The sequence below is a fragment of the Mizuhopecten yessoensis genome, unplaced genomic scaffold, assembly GCF_002113885.1.
Source record: "Mizuhopecten yessoensis strain PY_sf001 unplaced genomic scaffold, ASM211388v2 scaffold3527, whole genome shotgun sequence".
Classification (NCBI taxonomy): Eukaryota; Metazoa; Mollusca; class Bivalvia; order Pectinida; family Pectinidae; genus Mizuhopecten; species Mizuhopecten yessoensis.
Genome location: NW_018405089.1, coordinates 3,700 through 19,654, shown reverse-complemented (window position 1 = coordinate 19,654; position 15,955 = coordinate 3,700). Strand labels below are relative to the sequence as shown.

The window sequence follows — 15,955 nt, the reverse complement described above, 5'->3', positions numbered from 1 at the left end:
AGATTTTGCAATCGGTTTCTTATTACCTGTTAAACACTTTATCCCTCATGCTTTAGTAATTTATGTTTGATTTGTATTGCTAACTTCCATCATAACCCCCAGTATTATTCCCCGGTCAGTGTCTCCCCCTTAACCGTTTTACTTTTACCACACCATATAAACCAATATCTATGCCAGTCGTCTTTTTATTTAATATCATATCATAAATTGCATTTCTGTCACTGTGTATGAATGGTGAGTTTATATTTATAATGGTAAGTATAGTATTGCCTTTTTCCATAGTAAATTATCATAAATAATCCATTATCATACAAAGTATTTTAATTTATTTTTACAACATTTGATAGTTTTTAACCAAACTCTATATTTCGTCGTTATAATAATGTATAAAACTGAGTTAAAAAGCATCTTTTAGTTTAGAGCCTATAGCTATATAAAGCATAATAATAACAATAATGATTCGAGGCTCTTATATACCGCTTCATCACAACCTAGGTACTAGGTCGTCGCAAAGCGGTTCACAAATTAGCATCAGAAATTCTCGAGACATTAGTTCCTATAAACTTCGTAGTCAGAGTTGTCTACCATATGGCTACAATCTACACTGTAGGAATGGTACAAATTTCATCATTATCATACATGTATCTCCATGTATATTTTTTTTAATTAACGGAAGCATACTGGCGGGTTTCTCCTATGTTATAAAGAAGCTTCCTATCTGCTTTGTAGTATTGGCAATGTTTATCTAATTAATTATACAGGATGTCAAATGCTTTACTTCTTCTTTTGATATCGGTTCTGGGTTTGTTTTTTCTGCAAATTTTGATTTCGAATATTGCCTTTAAGGATTGATGCTGTGCTTGTTTTTATCTAATTTGCTTTGTGATGTTATTGCAAGATTCACTAGAAGCTCTGACTAGACTACTAGCTGAACTGAAGAACCAAAAGAAAACCCAGAATGACCCAGCCACTCCGAAGCCTGAAGCGCAGGTAAAGAACCCCGGACTACATTCCTTTATTCCTATTTATAGAGGACCTATTCATAAACAAATAGCAGACGGAACGAGATGGGGTTTTATTTTAAGTGGAAATTAATATTTTGATATTCCTATGGAATTTTATAGATATAACCTTTTTCTGATACATAAATCCAATAAGCAAAAACACTTATTTTCTTCAAAGTCAACATTGAAATAGTTCCTATATAAAGCATAATAATAACAACTTTATTTTCACTAACTGCAGTATATTTGTTATTTAGTACCCAGTGTACAGTGATACAGTGATGGTATGACGTAGAAACAATGAATATATTTATGCGAAAGTATTAATTTCACGGCCATTATTTTTTCATAGGAACTTGAATATTTTTTCTTGAATAGATGACCATATTACAGCGGTCTCAGTCCTTGTATTTTTGTGTAGTTATCAGTTTATGTAATTCACAGGATCCTCACAGGACACATCAAGTCATACTTTCAGGGAAAGGACCAGTCACGGTAAGTTTAACAAAACAAACCAAGTCATACTTTCAGAGACAGGACCGTACACGGTAAGTTTAACAGAATACATCAAGTCATACTTTCAGGGTCAGGACCGAACATGGTAAGTTTAACAGAACACACCAAGTCATACTTTCAGGGACAGGACCGGACACGGTAAGTTTAACAGAAACATAAAGTCATACGTTCAGTGAAAGGACTAGACACAGTAAGTTTAACAGAATACATCAAGTCATAATTTCAGGGAAAGGACCAGACACGGTAAGTTAAACAGAATAGATCAAGTCATACTTTCAGGGACAGGACCGGACACGGTAAGTTTAATAGAATACACAAAGTCATACTTTCAGTGCCAGGACCAGACACGGTAAGTTAATCAGAATACATCAAATCATACTTTCAGGGAAAGGACCGGACGCGGTAAGTTTAACAGAATACATCAAGTCATACTTTCATGGAAAGGACCGGACACGGTAAGTTTAACAGAATACATCAAGTCATACTTTCAGTGAACAGACCAGACACGGTAAGTTTAACAGAATACATCAAGTCATACTTTCAGGGAAAGGACCGGACGCGGTAAGTTTAACAGAATACATCAAGTCATAATTTCAGGGAAAGGACTAGACACGGTAAGTTTCATAGAATACATCAAATCATACTTTCAGGGACAGGACCGGACACGGTAAGTTTAACAGAAAACATCAAGTCATACTTTCAGGGACAGGACCAAACACGGTAAGTTTAACAGAACGCACCAAGTCATAATCTCAGAATTAACCAGAAAGTGCAAATCTAACAAACATAAGTCCTATTTTCTGAAAATGTACCAGACAAGGTAAGAGACTAACAGAACGCATCAAGTGAAACTTTCAGAGAATGGATTAGACATAGTAAGTCTAACAAAAATACACATCAAGTCTTATTATAATAAATACATTTCGTATTCTCTTAAGCACTTATTCTCATTGGTTTATTTGTATGGTCTTTTTGCAAATGGCGATTGTTCTTTTGAGGAAAAAACATACCCCAATTAAATAAGGAAATGATTGATATTTATCTCAATTTACACACATCAGTCATTGCATTTAAACGCAGAGGGAAACACGTTTTCTGCAATTAATACAAATAAAACATATTGATCAATTGGAAATTATAAAATTACGAACTTCTTTATTAATTATTTATAATAAGAGATATACTGGTATAATGTGATAAGATCCTTAAGATCAGGTTGGTATTCTGTTTACATTAATAAGACCAGACCTGAAAGGATGATGGACTACAGGGTTCTTGTTTTATATAATAACATAATGTTGTTCGTTTATTGCAGTATGCGTCTCGTCATCCAGGGTTGCAACAACCGATGAAAGAGGAAATATTGCCATCGGTAGGTTGGGAATCAATATTATATCTTAACTTATCGATGAGCTCCGTCTAAAATGACCATAGTGACACAGAAGTCATTTACCACTCAAATAAAAATATTCAAATATATACATCGAAAATGTATACAACTGCAATCAAAATATACGCGTTCTAATCACACAAAGAAAAAAGTTATAGCTTTATGAATAAACTTTTAATTTAGAAACTTTCGATATTATGGACTTACCTGATATTGTGTTAATGAAAACTGAATGGTTATTATGCATGTGCTTTTGACAATATTGATATATAGATCTTTTAACATATATTTTATTTTAGGGAGACAAACGGAATATCAAATTAGCAACCCAACTATGGGATAATGGAACCGTCCGATATACCTTCTCGGCCTCAAGTAATATAAGTGAGTAACCAAGTTTCTTTCTGGGATCACATTGCCCATTCTATAGATCTTGCTTTCAGCACCGAAATATCTAATATAATTGTAACTGGTGACTTCAATGCTCCTACGTAATTTACTATATACTTTAAATCTTACCCAAAGCGTTGCCAGTCCTACTTTATTCACTGAATCGCCTTCCTCCCTCTAAGATATAATTTGCGCAAGTGATCCTTCTTTAGTAAACATGTGTCATGTCAGTGAAAATGTCCTCGATCAGCCTATTAGATATCATTGTCCCGTGTATGGCACTCATTTTGTATTCCAAATAAAAACGGTTTATTTGGAGTACATTTTTATTTTGTGTTATACCTCCATAACATCAAAAATATATTGAAGTTAATCCTTAAAAAACTTTGTATTTTTGTTATCATACATTAATAACTCTGTATTTATGTTTATCATACATTTATAACTATGTATTTATGTTTATCATACATTAATTACTTTGCATTTTTGTTTATCATAAATTAATAACTTTGTATTTATGTTTATCATACATTAATAACTATGTATTTATGTTTATCATACATTTATAACTATGTATTTATGTTTATCATACATTAATTACTTTGTATTTTTGTTTATCATAAATTAATAACTTTGTATTTATGTTTATCATACATTTATAACTCTGTAAGGTGTACAGCACTAGTACTAATCCATTGACAGGTATGACAAACCAAGAAAAGATTCGTAAGATGATGGACAAGATTGAGAAGTCAACTTGTATCACATGGGAGTATGTGCAGCCAAACTCTAAGGACTACCACGTACAAATCGTGGACGGTATAGGGTGAGACTAATATCTAAAATGAAATAACGCTACAACAAACTTCTCTGAAAGTCATTTTTATACTGTTAATCACGAATTATCCTTTTACTAGCATAAAAAAGTTGGAAGGTTAGAAAACTGCCAAGAGAAAAGTACTGTATTAAATAGTGAGCATTGTGATGCTACCCAATTGAAGTAAATGACATAAAGGAGACATAACGGTAAAATGGAGTCACACGTGAACTCGTACCAACTTATGAACATATTGGCATTCTGCCAAACTCATGTTTGATATTCAACGGAAAGTCATTGCATATTACTAGTATCAGGAAAGATTTTTGAAAGAAATATATCGATTTTCATCAAAATACAATATAAATGATGTGGTTATCAGTTTTATCACGTTAAAAGACTATCAGGCATTGGCAAGAATGGAATAATTTGGTATATGCATCGAGTAACACGGTAGCCATGTGATAAAAAATATTTTGAGTTGGTTTTATGCTTAGGGTGTTACCATTATCGTATGAAATCATATTATATTTCAGATGTTACTCACAGACCGGAAATGTCCAGTCTTACATGTCGGGTACTGGACATCAGAACATCTCCCTGGAAAAAGACGGCTGCATGGATGTAAGTTGGATCCCACCGAAGGAAATTTTAGACACAAGTGCTTAAAAAATGAAAAAAAACAATGTTCCTAAATTACTTTTTTGCTTGTAAAACTAGCTGTCCTCAGTCCATCTGTGATCCCCTTTCATGTTATGAATACACTCATTTCTATTAAAGGTATAAGTAAAATGTAAAGTTAAAGATGTAATTATTGATATTATACGTCGAGGTTATATTAAACCTGAGGACGATGGAGTCGAATTAAACCTGGTTAGCTAGTATGTAATAACAATATCAGTAATGCTTGGGACTACAGTACGTCAGTCGAAAGCTATTTACATACAAGCATTCCGTCAATAGGATAATAAGGACTTCCGATTACCCTAGGTGTTTAAAACTGGGTAACTGGATTTTTTTATTGTTATCAAGAACACAACATTATTATATTATGATATGTTTTAATAACTTTAATAGCTTTAAAAACACTTTTACAACCCAATATACTATTCGTTTGTCATATTCTTAACACAAATTTGAGCACTCGTTTCATCTGTCTGCCTATTTCGTTGTATCTGTTTGTTTTGGTCTCTTTGTCAAATACAACAATTTTGTGGGAGTATTTTTAGCCAGTTCACTATATTCATTTAATATTTACTGCTCTACTGTTTTGATTCTATTAATAGAACGGCACCATTCTCCACGAGCTATGTCACACCTTGGGCCTGGAGCATGTACAAAGCCGGCCAGACCGCGATACGTACATAACTATCGATTGGGATAACGTGTTAGGCGGACAACACAACCCGAATATGGAGAAAAAAACCCGATTTGGTCATGTTCAATATCCCGTTTGACCAGAGCTCTGTCATGTTGTACACGCCTTATGTAAGTCTTATGATATTGATACTCCTAAGTAATGTCCCTCTTATTACTGACAGAGTCTTTGATATACAGTGAGGGATCTGTATTTCATAACTTTAAATCACTATCCATTTAGCAGATCAGTGGGAAGTTATAACATTTGCTATTTTATACTAATATCCATCTCCTACCAAAACGAGGGAGACGAAAGTTGGAATCTGTTTCACAATTCAATTTCAAAATATTGCCGTTTCGTTTTGCCTCAGTTTTATATCTTTGAGTGTAATTTAAAACAAAAGAAAATAAATAAAACGAAAACTCTAGTATATGACATTCATGGCTGTTAATGAAGATATTCTTTTATTAGAGTGCGTACTTGATAGCGTAATAACAAAGGCATTCCTTGAAAATGACGACACAGCATTCTTAGCTAGCATTTTAACGCTTTCTCTTAAGTCGATGGCCAAACATAAAGGCACTAAGACTTACGTTTCTACGGACCCGATGCTGGATGTTCTGTCATTGGAGGATCACCAAGACCTATCCTTCTACGACAAGCTCCTCATCAACAGAGCGTACGACTGTGCAGGTAGGGTCACCACCTTTAACTGTTGAAAATCATAACAAGCTCCACATCAACAGAGCGTACGACTCTGCAGGTAGGGTCACCACACTTAACTAAAGCTAAACATAACAAGCTCCTTATCAAAAGATCCTTATAAAAACCCCGGAAAACTGTAACTAAACAAAGCAATCTCAATTTTAAATATCCTCATCACAAGAGCTTACGGCAGTGCATGCTAGGTAACTGCATATAACTGTATCTAAACATTATCTTAAATTTCTCGATAAATATATACTAATCATTATTCTATTTTGTAATACTAAACGCGGTTAGGGTTAGGGTTAGAGTTAGGGTAGACGACGTTTACCTTTCCCAACACTTTGTCTAATTCTCCATGTACTCTTGTCAAGGGTCTCCAAAGAAGTCTTTCCTATGTTCACATTTTGCCCTAGTTCTATCGATTTTGAGTTCGAATGAAGGGTCTCTCTATACTTGTGGATTCTCTTGTTACATTTCTAAGCAAGAATTTTAATTAAATATATTTGTGTCTATATGTCTATACATCCAAAAGTATAACGGGTATATTCTCTGTTAAGCCATTGTTGACGTAGCCACAGTGTAGTTTACCTGCATGTATTTATCATGCATGTTTCCCTCTGCAGGTGTTCGTGTCCTGACTATGCAAAATGTTTATTTACAACACAGAATCCAATGGAATAATCTGGATATATACATTTTGTAGGTCATTGTGACCCAAAGGATTGCAAGCATGGGGAATTCCTGGGCGAGGATTGCACATGTACCTGCCCGGATGGTCTGACTGGAGAGCTGTGTGAATCTGTTATACAGGAAGGTTTGTACGCCACTGTTTACTCCACTATTTTATCAAAAGATCAAAAAAAAAATAAAAAAAATAAAAAAAAAAATTACTTCGATGCAGTTTTCGAATGTCGTTTTTTTCATTTTCGTTCTTAAAATTGTCAAAGTTTCGTTCAACTTTTCTTTTGATCATACTGACTAGTTATTTTTTAATATTTTTTTTCCATATTTCACGCTGCTCGAATCTCCGTTATTCAAGTTGAATATCTTTTTATGTGTTTTTCTCTTAATCGTTCGTTTTCTGACACATCTATCGAATGCTTGTTGCTGTACTCTGCCAATTGAACAAGTTTGGAATGTTTCATTAGGTCATAGAAAAACAAATAATTGGGAAATACAATGTTGATCATGATTTTATCCCGGTTACTTTTTTAAAGGGCTTTCTAAAATACTATCCGATTTTCATTTGAATAATGGCACTTTCATTATTTATTTCCAAATATCTGACTTGAAGACAAAATACTGCAAAACGTGTTAACGGTATGCATTGTTGTTAAAAAAAAAGAAAATGAATTTTACTTTAGTTTCAGGTTAAAATATTTTTTTGAAGAACTAATTTCGGTTTTGCTCTAATTACATACTTCTAAATCAAATTTTCATATTTACAGTATAAATAAATGTTACCTAAATGACATATGAAGTATCTTTTTACACATGTCTATTTAATGGGTGCCACATGTGGTACCGGAACCTGGATACCTGTACCTTGTTTATTGCTTACCCACCAGGAATATCTGTACCTTGTTAAACGCTTACCCACCAGGAATACCTGTACCTTGTTAAACGCTTACCCACCAGGAATACCTGTACCTTGTTAAACGCTTACCCACCCGGAATACCTGTACCTTGTTAAACGCTTACCCTCCCGGTATACTTGTACCTTGTTAAACGCTTACCCACCAGGAATACCTTTACCTTGTTAAACGCTTACCCATCAGGAATACCTGAACCTTGTTAAACGCTTACCCACCAGGAATACCTGTACCTTGTTAAACGCTTACCCACCAGGAATACCTGTACCTTGTTAAACGCTTACCCACCAGGAATACCTGTACCTTGTTAAACGCTTACCCACCAGGAATACCTGTACCTTGTTAAACGCTTACCCACCAGGAATACCTGTACCTTGTTAAACGCTTACCCACCAGGAATACCTGTACCTTGTTAAACGCTTACCCACCAGGAATACCTGTACCTTGTTAAACGCTTACCCACCAGGAATACCTGTACCTTGTTAAACGCTTACCCACCAGGAATACCTGTACCTTGTTAAACGCTTACCCACCAGGAATACCTGTACCTTGTTAAACGCTTACCCACCAGGAATACCTGTACCTTGTTAAACGCTTACCCACCAGGAATACCTGTACCTTGTTAAACGCTTACCCACCAGGAATACCTGTACCTTGTTAAACGCTTACCCACCAGGAATACCTGTACCTTGTTAAACGCTTACCCACCAGGAATACCTGTACCTTGTTAAACGCTTACCCACCAGGAATACCTGTACCTTGTTAAACGCTTACCCACCAGGAATACCTGTACCTTGTTAAACGCTTACCCACCAGGAATACCTGTACCTTGTTAAACGCTTACCCACCAGGAATACCTGTACCTTGTTAAACGCTTACCCACCAGGAATACCTGTACCTTGTTAAATGCTTACCCACCAGGAATACCTGTACCTTGTTAAATGCTTACCCACCAGGAATACCTGTACCTTGTTAAACGCTTACCCACCAGGAATACTTGTACCTTGTTAAACGCTTACCCTCCCGGTATACCTGTGCCTAATCAAACGCGTACCCTCCCTGGATACCTGTACCTGGGTAAACACTTACCCTCCAAGGATACCTGTACATTGTTAAACACTAACCCTCCCTGGATACCTGTTCCTGGTCAAACACTTGTCTTTCCAGGAACCCTTGATCTGGTTAAAGGTTTACTCTTCTGGGATACCTGTAGCTTGTTAAACGCTTACCATCCCGAGATAACTGTACCTGGTTCAACGCCTATCCCCCCGGAAAACCTGAACATAGTTAAACGCTTATCCTCCCGGAAAACCTGTTCCTGGTTAAACGCTTACCCTCCCGGAAAACCTGTTCCTGGTTAAACGCTTTCCCTTCCGGGATACATGGACCTTATTAAACGCTTACCATCCCGGGATATCTGTACCTTGTTAAACGCGTATCCTCCAAGAATGTACCTAGATGAACGCTTACGTTCTCGAAATATCTGTAGCTTTATAAACACTTTCCCTCCCGGGACACCTGTATCTGGTTAAACGCTTACCTTTCCGGGATACCTTTAGCTAGTTTAACGCTTACCCTCCTGTGATACCTGTACCTGGTTTTACAGAACGCTTCTTGTGTGTGGGAGGAAAAGGGGACGGGGTGGGCACTAATGACTTTCCGTTTGTTCGTTCAAACCACAGTTCCAGTTCCTGTCTCTGTTTAGTCCATTTTTATTGACACTTAAATATTCTCTTTTCTATTTATAATTCCTGTTACATAAATTGAGTATTGTATTTTTGCATTCAGGAAACTGTACCGATCAAGACCACAAAGTTGTGATTGGATCTATCGGCGAGACTATTACTGTGAAGTCGAGTGGATACCCGAACAGTTACCCTACCGGATCGAAATGTCGCTGGCTTGTTCAGGTAACGACATAGGTACCTCCAGTTAGTCTGGTGTCGCCCTAACCCCATCTGGTTAGCCCGTTATCGCCCTAGGTAAATCTGGCCCCGAGATCATGACACTATCTTTAGTCTGAAATAGTCTTAAGTTTGGACTTGACCAACTACAATTAACGTCATAAAAAGTGACGCTATGCGTGATTTGCAAAGCAAACGCTTAAGACTAAAAATGTTTCATGATCCTGGGCTCAGCTGGTTTGCCCGTTGTCGCCCTAGTTACGACTGGTTAGTCTGTTGTCGCCCTAGACGACCCTGATTAGCCCAATGTCGCCCTAGACACGTCTGATTGGTCTGTTGTGATTTCAAGGTACCTTTGGTTACCCCGTTGTTGCTCTATGCGCCTCTGGTTAGTCATTTGTAGCCAAATGTTACTCTGGTTAGCCCAAGGTCTCCCGAGGCGTTTCTGGTAAGACAGTTGTCTCCTTAGGTACCTCTGGTTAGTCAGTTGTCTCCCGAGGTGCCTCTGGTTAATCAGTTGTCTCCCGAGGTTCCTCTGGTTAGTCAGTTGTCTCTCTAGGTGCCTATTATTAGTCAGTTGTCTAACTGAGTCCCTCTGGTTAGTCAGTTGTCTCTCTAGGTGCCTCTGGTTAGACAGTTGTCTACCTAGGTACCTCTGGCTAGTCTGCTGTCTTCCGAGGTGCCTCTGGTTAGTCAGTTGTCTCCCGATGTGCCTTTGGTTAGTCAGTTGTCTCTCTAGGTGCCTCTTGTTAGTTATTTGTCTCCCTAGGTACCGCTAGTTAGTCCTTTGTCTCCCTATGTGCCTCTGGTTAGACAGTTCTCTCCCGAGGTGCTTCTGGTTAGTCAGTTGTCTCCCGATATGAATATGGTTAGTCAGTTGTCTCCCTAGGTGCCTCTGGTTAGTCAGTTGACTTCCTATGTGCCTCTTGTTAGTTAGTTGTCTCCCTAGGTACCGCTAGTTAGTTCTTTGTCTCCGTATGTGCCTCTGGTTAGACAGTTGTCTCCCGAGGTGCATCTGGTTAGTCAGTTGTCTCTCGAAGTGAATATGGTTAGTCAGTTGTCTCCCTATGTGCCTCTTGTTAGTTAGTTGTCTCCCTAGGTACCGCTAGTTAGTTCTTTGTCTCCCTATGTGCCTCTGGTTAGACAGTTGTCTCCCGAAGTGCCTCTGGTTAGTCAGTTGTCTCCCTAGGTGCCTCTGGTTAGTCAGTTGTCTCCCTATGTGCCTCTGGTTAGACAGTTGTCTCCCGAGGTGCTTCTGGTTAGTCAGTTGTCTCCCGATGTAAATATGGTTAGTCAGTTGTCTCCCTAGGTACCGCTAGTTAGTCATTTGTCTACCTATGTGCCTCTGGTTAGTCCTTTGTCTCCCTATGTGCCACTTGTTAGACAGCTGTCTCCCGAGGTGCCTCTGGTTAGTCAGTTGTCTCCTTAGGTACCGTTAGTTAGTCAGTTGTTTACCTATGTACCGCTAGTTAGTCAGTTGTCTCCCTATGTGCCTCTGGTTAGTCAGTTGTCTCCCTATGTGCCTATTGTTAGTTAGTTGTCTCTCTAGGTGCCTCTTGTTAGTCAGTTGTCTCCCGATGTGCCGTTAGTTAGTCAGTTGTCTCCCGATGTGCCTCTGGTTAGTCAGTTGTCTCCCTATGTGCCACTTGTTAGACAGCTGTCTCCCGAGGTGCCTCTGGTTAGTCAGTTGTCTCCTTAGGTACCGTTAGTTAGTCAGTTGTTTACCTATGTACCGCTAGTTAGTCAGTTGTCTCCGTATGTGCCTCTTGTTAGACAGTTGTCTCCGGAGGTGCCTTTGGTTAGTCAGTTGTCTCCCTAGGTTCCTCTTGTTAGTTAGTTGTCTCCCTAGGTACCGCTAGTTAGTCCCTTGTTTCCCTAGGTGCCTCAGGTTAGACAGTTGTCTCCCGAGGTGCGTCTGGTTAGTCAGTTGTCTCCCTATGTGCTCTTGTTAGACAGTTGTCTCCCGATATGCCTCTGGTTAGTCAGTTGTCTCCTTAGGTGCCTCTGGTTAGTCCGCTGTCTCCCTATGTGCCTATTATTGGTCAGTTGTCTAACTGAGTCCCTCTGGTTAGTCAGTTGTCTCTCTAGGTGCCTCTGGTTAGACAGTTGTCTACCTAGGTACCTCTGGTTAGTCTGTTGTCTTCCGAGGTGCCTCTGGTTAGTCAGTTGTCTCCCGATGTGCCTTTGGTTAGTCAGTTGTCTCTCTAGGTGCCTCTTGTTAGTTAGTTGTCTCCCTAGGTACCGCTAGTTAGTCCTTTGTCTCCCTATGTGCCTCTGGTTAGACAGTTGTCTCCCGAGGTGCTTCTGGTTAGTCAGTTGTCTCCCGATGTGAATATGGTTAGTCAGTTGTCTCCCTAGGTGCCTCTGGTTAGTCAGTTGTCTCCCTATGTGCCTCTTGTTAGTTAGTTTTCTCCCTAGGTACCGCTAGTTAGTTCTTTGTCTCCGTATGTGCCTCTGGTTAGGCAGTTGTCTCCCGAGGTGCCTCTGGTTAGTCAGTTGTCTCTCGATGTGAATATGGTTAGTCAGTTGTCTCCCTATGTGTCTCTTGTTAATTAGTTGTCTCCCTAGGTACCGCTAGTTAGTTCTTTGTCTCCCTAGGTGCCTCTGGTTAGTCAGTTGTCTCCCTATGTGCCTCTGGTTAGTCAGGTGTCTCCCTATGTGTCTCTTGTTAATTAGTTGTCTCCCTAGGTACCGCTAGTTAGTTCTTTGTCTCCGTATGTGCCTCTGGTTAGGCAGTTGTCTCCCGATGTGAATATGGTTAGTCAGTTGTCTCCCTATGTGCCTCTGGTTAGGCAGTTGTCTCCCGATGTGCCTCTGGTTAGTCAGTTGCCTCCCGATGTGAATATGATTAGTCAGTTGTCTCCCTAGGTGCCCCTGGTTAGTTAGTTGTCTCCCTATGTGCCTCTTGTTAGTTAGTTGTATCCCTAGGTACCGCTAGTTAGTCAGTTGTCTCCCTATGTGCCTCTGGTTAGTCAGTTGTCTACTGATGTGCCTCTGGTTAGTCAGTTGTCTCCCTATGTACCTCTGGTTAGTTAGTTGTCTCCCTAGGTGCCTCTGGTTAGTTAGTTGTCTCCCTAGGTACCGCTGGTTAGTCAGTTGTCTCCCTATGTGCCTCTTGTTAGTTAGTTGTCTCCCGATGTGCCGTTAGTTAGTCAGTTGTATCCCGATGTGCCTCTGGTTAGTCAGTTGTCTCTCTAGGTGCCTCTGGTTAGTCAGTTGTCTCCCTAGGTTCCTCTTGTTTGTTAGTTGTCTCCCTAGGTACCGCTAGTTAGTCCCTTGTTTCCCTAGGTGCCTCTGGTTAGACAGTTGTCGCCCGAGGTGCGTCTGGTTAGTCAGTTGTCTCCCTATGTGCTCTTGTTAGACAGTTGTCTCCCGATATGCCTCTGGTTAGTCAGTTGTCTCCTTAGGTGCCTCTGGTTAGTCCGCTGTCTCCCGAAGTGCCTCTGGTTGGACAGTTGTCTCCCTAGATACCTCCGGTTGGTCAGTTGTCTACCTAGATACCTCTGGTTAGTTAGTTGTCTCCATATGTACCTCTGGTTAGTCAGTTGACTCCCGAGGTGCCTCTGGTTAGTTAGTTGTCTCCCGAGGTTCCTCTGGTTAGTCAGTTGTCTTCCTATGTGCCTATTATTGGTCAGTTGTCTAACTGAGTCCCTCTGGTTAGTCAGTTGTCTCCCTAGGGGCCTCTGGTTAGTCAGTTGTCTCCCTAGGGGCCTCTGGTTAGTCAGTTGTCTCCCTAGGTGCCTCTGGTTAGTCAGTTGTCTCCCTATGTGCCTCTTGTTAGTCAGTTGTCTCCCTAGGTGCCTCTGGTTAGTTAGTTGTCTTCCTAGGTGCCTTTGGTTAGTCATTTGTCTCCCTAGGTACCTCTGGTTAGCACATCGTTGCCCTTGGCACATATGTTATGATGTTGTCAGAATAATCTGACCATATTCGTCGTCATATGACCTGGATGTTTTATATCGTATGTACTCTAAAGCATTAACATACGTGTGGAAGGAAACTAATGTCATCTGAATTGATCCATATTATTACATTGTAACTATGACAATTGTTAATGACATCCTAATGACAGTAAACATATCAGCCACTACTTTTAATTAGCTCAGATGATTATTTAATAATAAGATATCAGTTTAATTAAATGTTATCAATACAGCTGTTTTATATACATGCAATAAAGACGACAACCCTCAGTAGTACATAGTCAAAACCAATTTTGCGAGTGAGATAAAGCCATATTCCGTGAATGAATTGTAATGACCATTATCGTATATACCCTATTGAAATCGAAATAAAAACACTACAATGCCTTCCTCATCAGCTTTTCTCGATCTTTACTCACAAAGAGAAAGATCAATCTTGAATATTTCGCTATTCCGATCGTGAGTTTTCCATTTCTTGATAGTAACATCCGGGCTCTCATATATCACAGTTGTTTCGGTATTCAAGAGCTTGGTCCAAATATCATGATTTCTTTGATTGATGTCAACCTCTGACTGCCAAACTTACAGCACAGGGTTTCGAGCGATTCAACTCCATGAAGACTAAATGTATTGGCAAGCTTTATGGTCGCCATCATGATTTTATTGTTAAATATGCTATTTTTTTTGTGTGATAAGAAGGTCGTTTTTTATATAATACTCATAAGTGGGCCTTGTTAATTCGTTTACACTACCCAATGCTCGATTTGAGAAAGTGGTATTACTTGTATTTGACGTAGATATATATGGCGTGTCGTCGATCTTACCCTTCTAGAATACATGTATTTCGTCTTTCTGTCTTTATTTAAGAGTCTCCCGTGTAAATATTTCCTTGACATTTCCCCCAGTTTAATAGATTTTGAGTTCGAATTTAAGTTTTGTTGACACTTTTGTGTGAAACTGTTAGTACAGTGATAATTCACTTGTAAGAAAACGTGATAAATACCACTGAACTTTACGATACTAATACAATAGATCAATGACTATATTAACATTGTTTACATCTTTGTAGGGAGCGCCTGATGAGTACAATGATAATTCACTTGTAAAAACGTGACACACACCACTAAGCTTTACGATACTCAAACNCATCTTTGTAGGGAGCGCCTGATGAGTACAATGATAATTCACTTGTAAAAACGTGACACACACCACTAAGCTTTACGATACTCAAACAATAAATCAATGAATATATTAACATTGTTTACATCTTATGTAGGGAGCGGCTGCTGATATATTCTCTTTATTTGCAGAGTTAAATATTAACACAATGATATCTAAATCCTGTTTTTATGGTGTCATATTTCTGGTATGAGCTACCTATGTCTACATACTATTTAAAGAATTTCGACATATATTTCATCAATTTTAACGATATCATTCCTTTCTTGACAGGCATGGTCACTGCAGAGTTTTTCAGATTAGATCCCGATCAAAGCATCCTCGACATCAGGGTCTATTACGTCACACTGTCCACCTCTGCCCTAAGTAACATCCACTGCGGCTTGTTGTGCGTCAGGAAGCTTGGCACGTGCCCTTACTACGTTTATGACGAAGCTACGACCACGTGTTACGGTCGACCAAACACGGCGTTTATAGCGTACAACCCCGGAGAGCTGAAGGAGATGCAAAGTTGGTCAAAGATGGTTGACATTACACAAAGACAGAAAGGTAAACATTCTTCTTAAAGATGAACGTGAGACACACATGCGATTTCACCAACACCATTGTTGATACAGCATGACACCAATCAATGAACCGCACTACACCATACGCTTCCTTATCCTTCATGACCCACAGATGACGTCAGGAGCTAAAAAGGGGGAAATCCAAATCGGTTCAAACTACTGCTGAAGCAGAAGGGGAGTTGCATAAAATCCCTTAATTATATGAATTTCGAACATAAGATTGGAACTTGTTAATTTCAAATCAATTTTACGAAAGGTGTGTAAATAATGGACCTTGCCACTACTCAAATGGGATAACTGTGGCTCTTCCAGCAGAGTCTACCACCATGTACATCAATCAATATTTACTTACAGTAGCCTTTTTAAATTTAGCAACAAAAAAAACCCCAACAGAAATAAAACTTAAAGAGGTTGTTTCCTTAAAAAAACTATCCAACTTTGTACGTGAATTTTAACAATAAGTCCTTTGTAAATCTAAAAAAACATAGAGTAGCCATTTATCGCCTGTACTAATGTGTATAATATGTTGTCATTTACCAATAAACCTACACCTACCTTAGATGTCTTCTATTAGCCTAGTTCTAACTAGAAAGATAAAAAAAAAAAAAA

General features: G+C 38.9%; 1 protein-coding gene across 1 annotated transcript; it reads left to right on the top strand.

The window, feature by feature from the left end:
• Positions 1-898: 898 nt before the first annotated feature.
• On the top strand, positions 899-15,312 carry LOC110447604 (astacin-like metalloprotease toxin 5; the record flags this gene model as incomplete). Its single annotated transcript, XM_021493401.1, has 11 exons — positions 899-990; positions 1,449-1,499; positions 2,836-2,892; positions 3,210-3,294; positions 4,003-4,126; positions 4,654-4,741; positions 5,404-5,605; positions 6,038-6,170; positions 6,889-6,999; positions 9,566-9,687; positions 15,054-15,312. Coding segments are annotated over 7 exons (668 nt in total), but the record flags the coding sequence as incomplete, so codon positions are not given.
• Between the last annotated feature and the right edge of the window lie 643 nt (positions 15,313-15,955).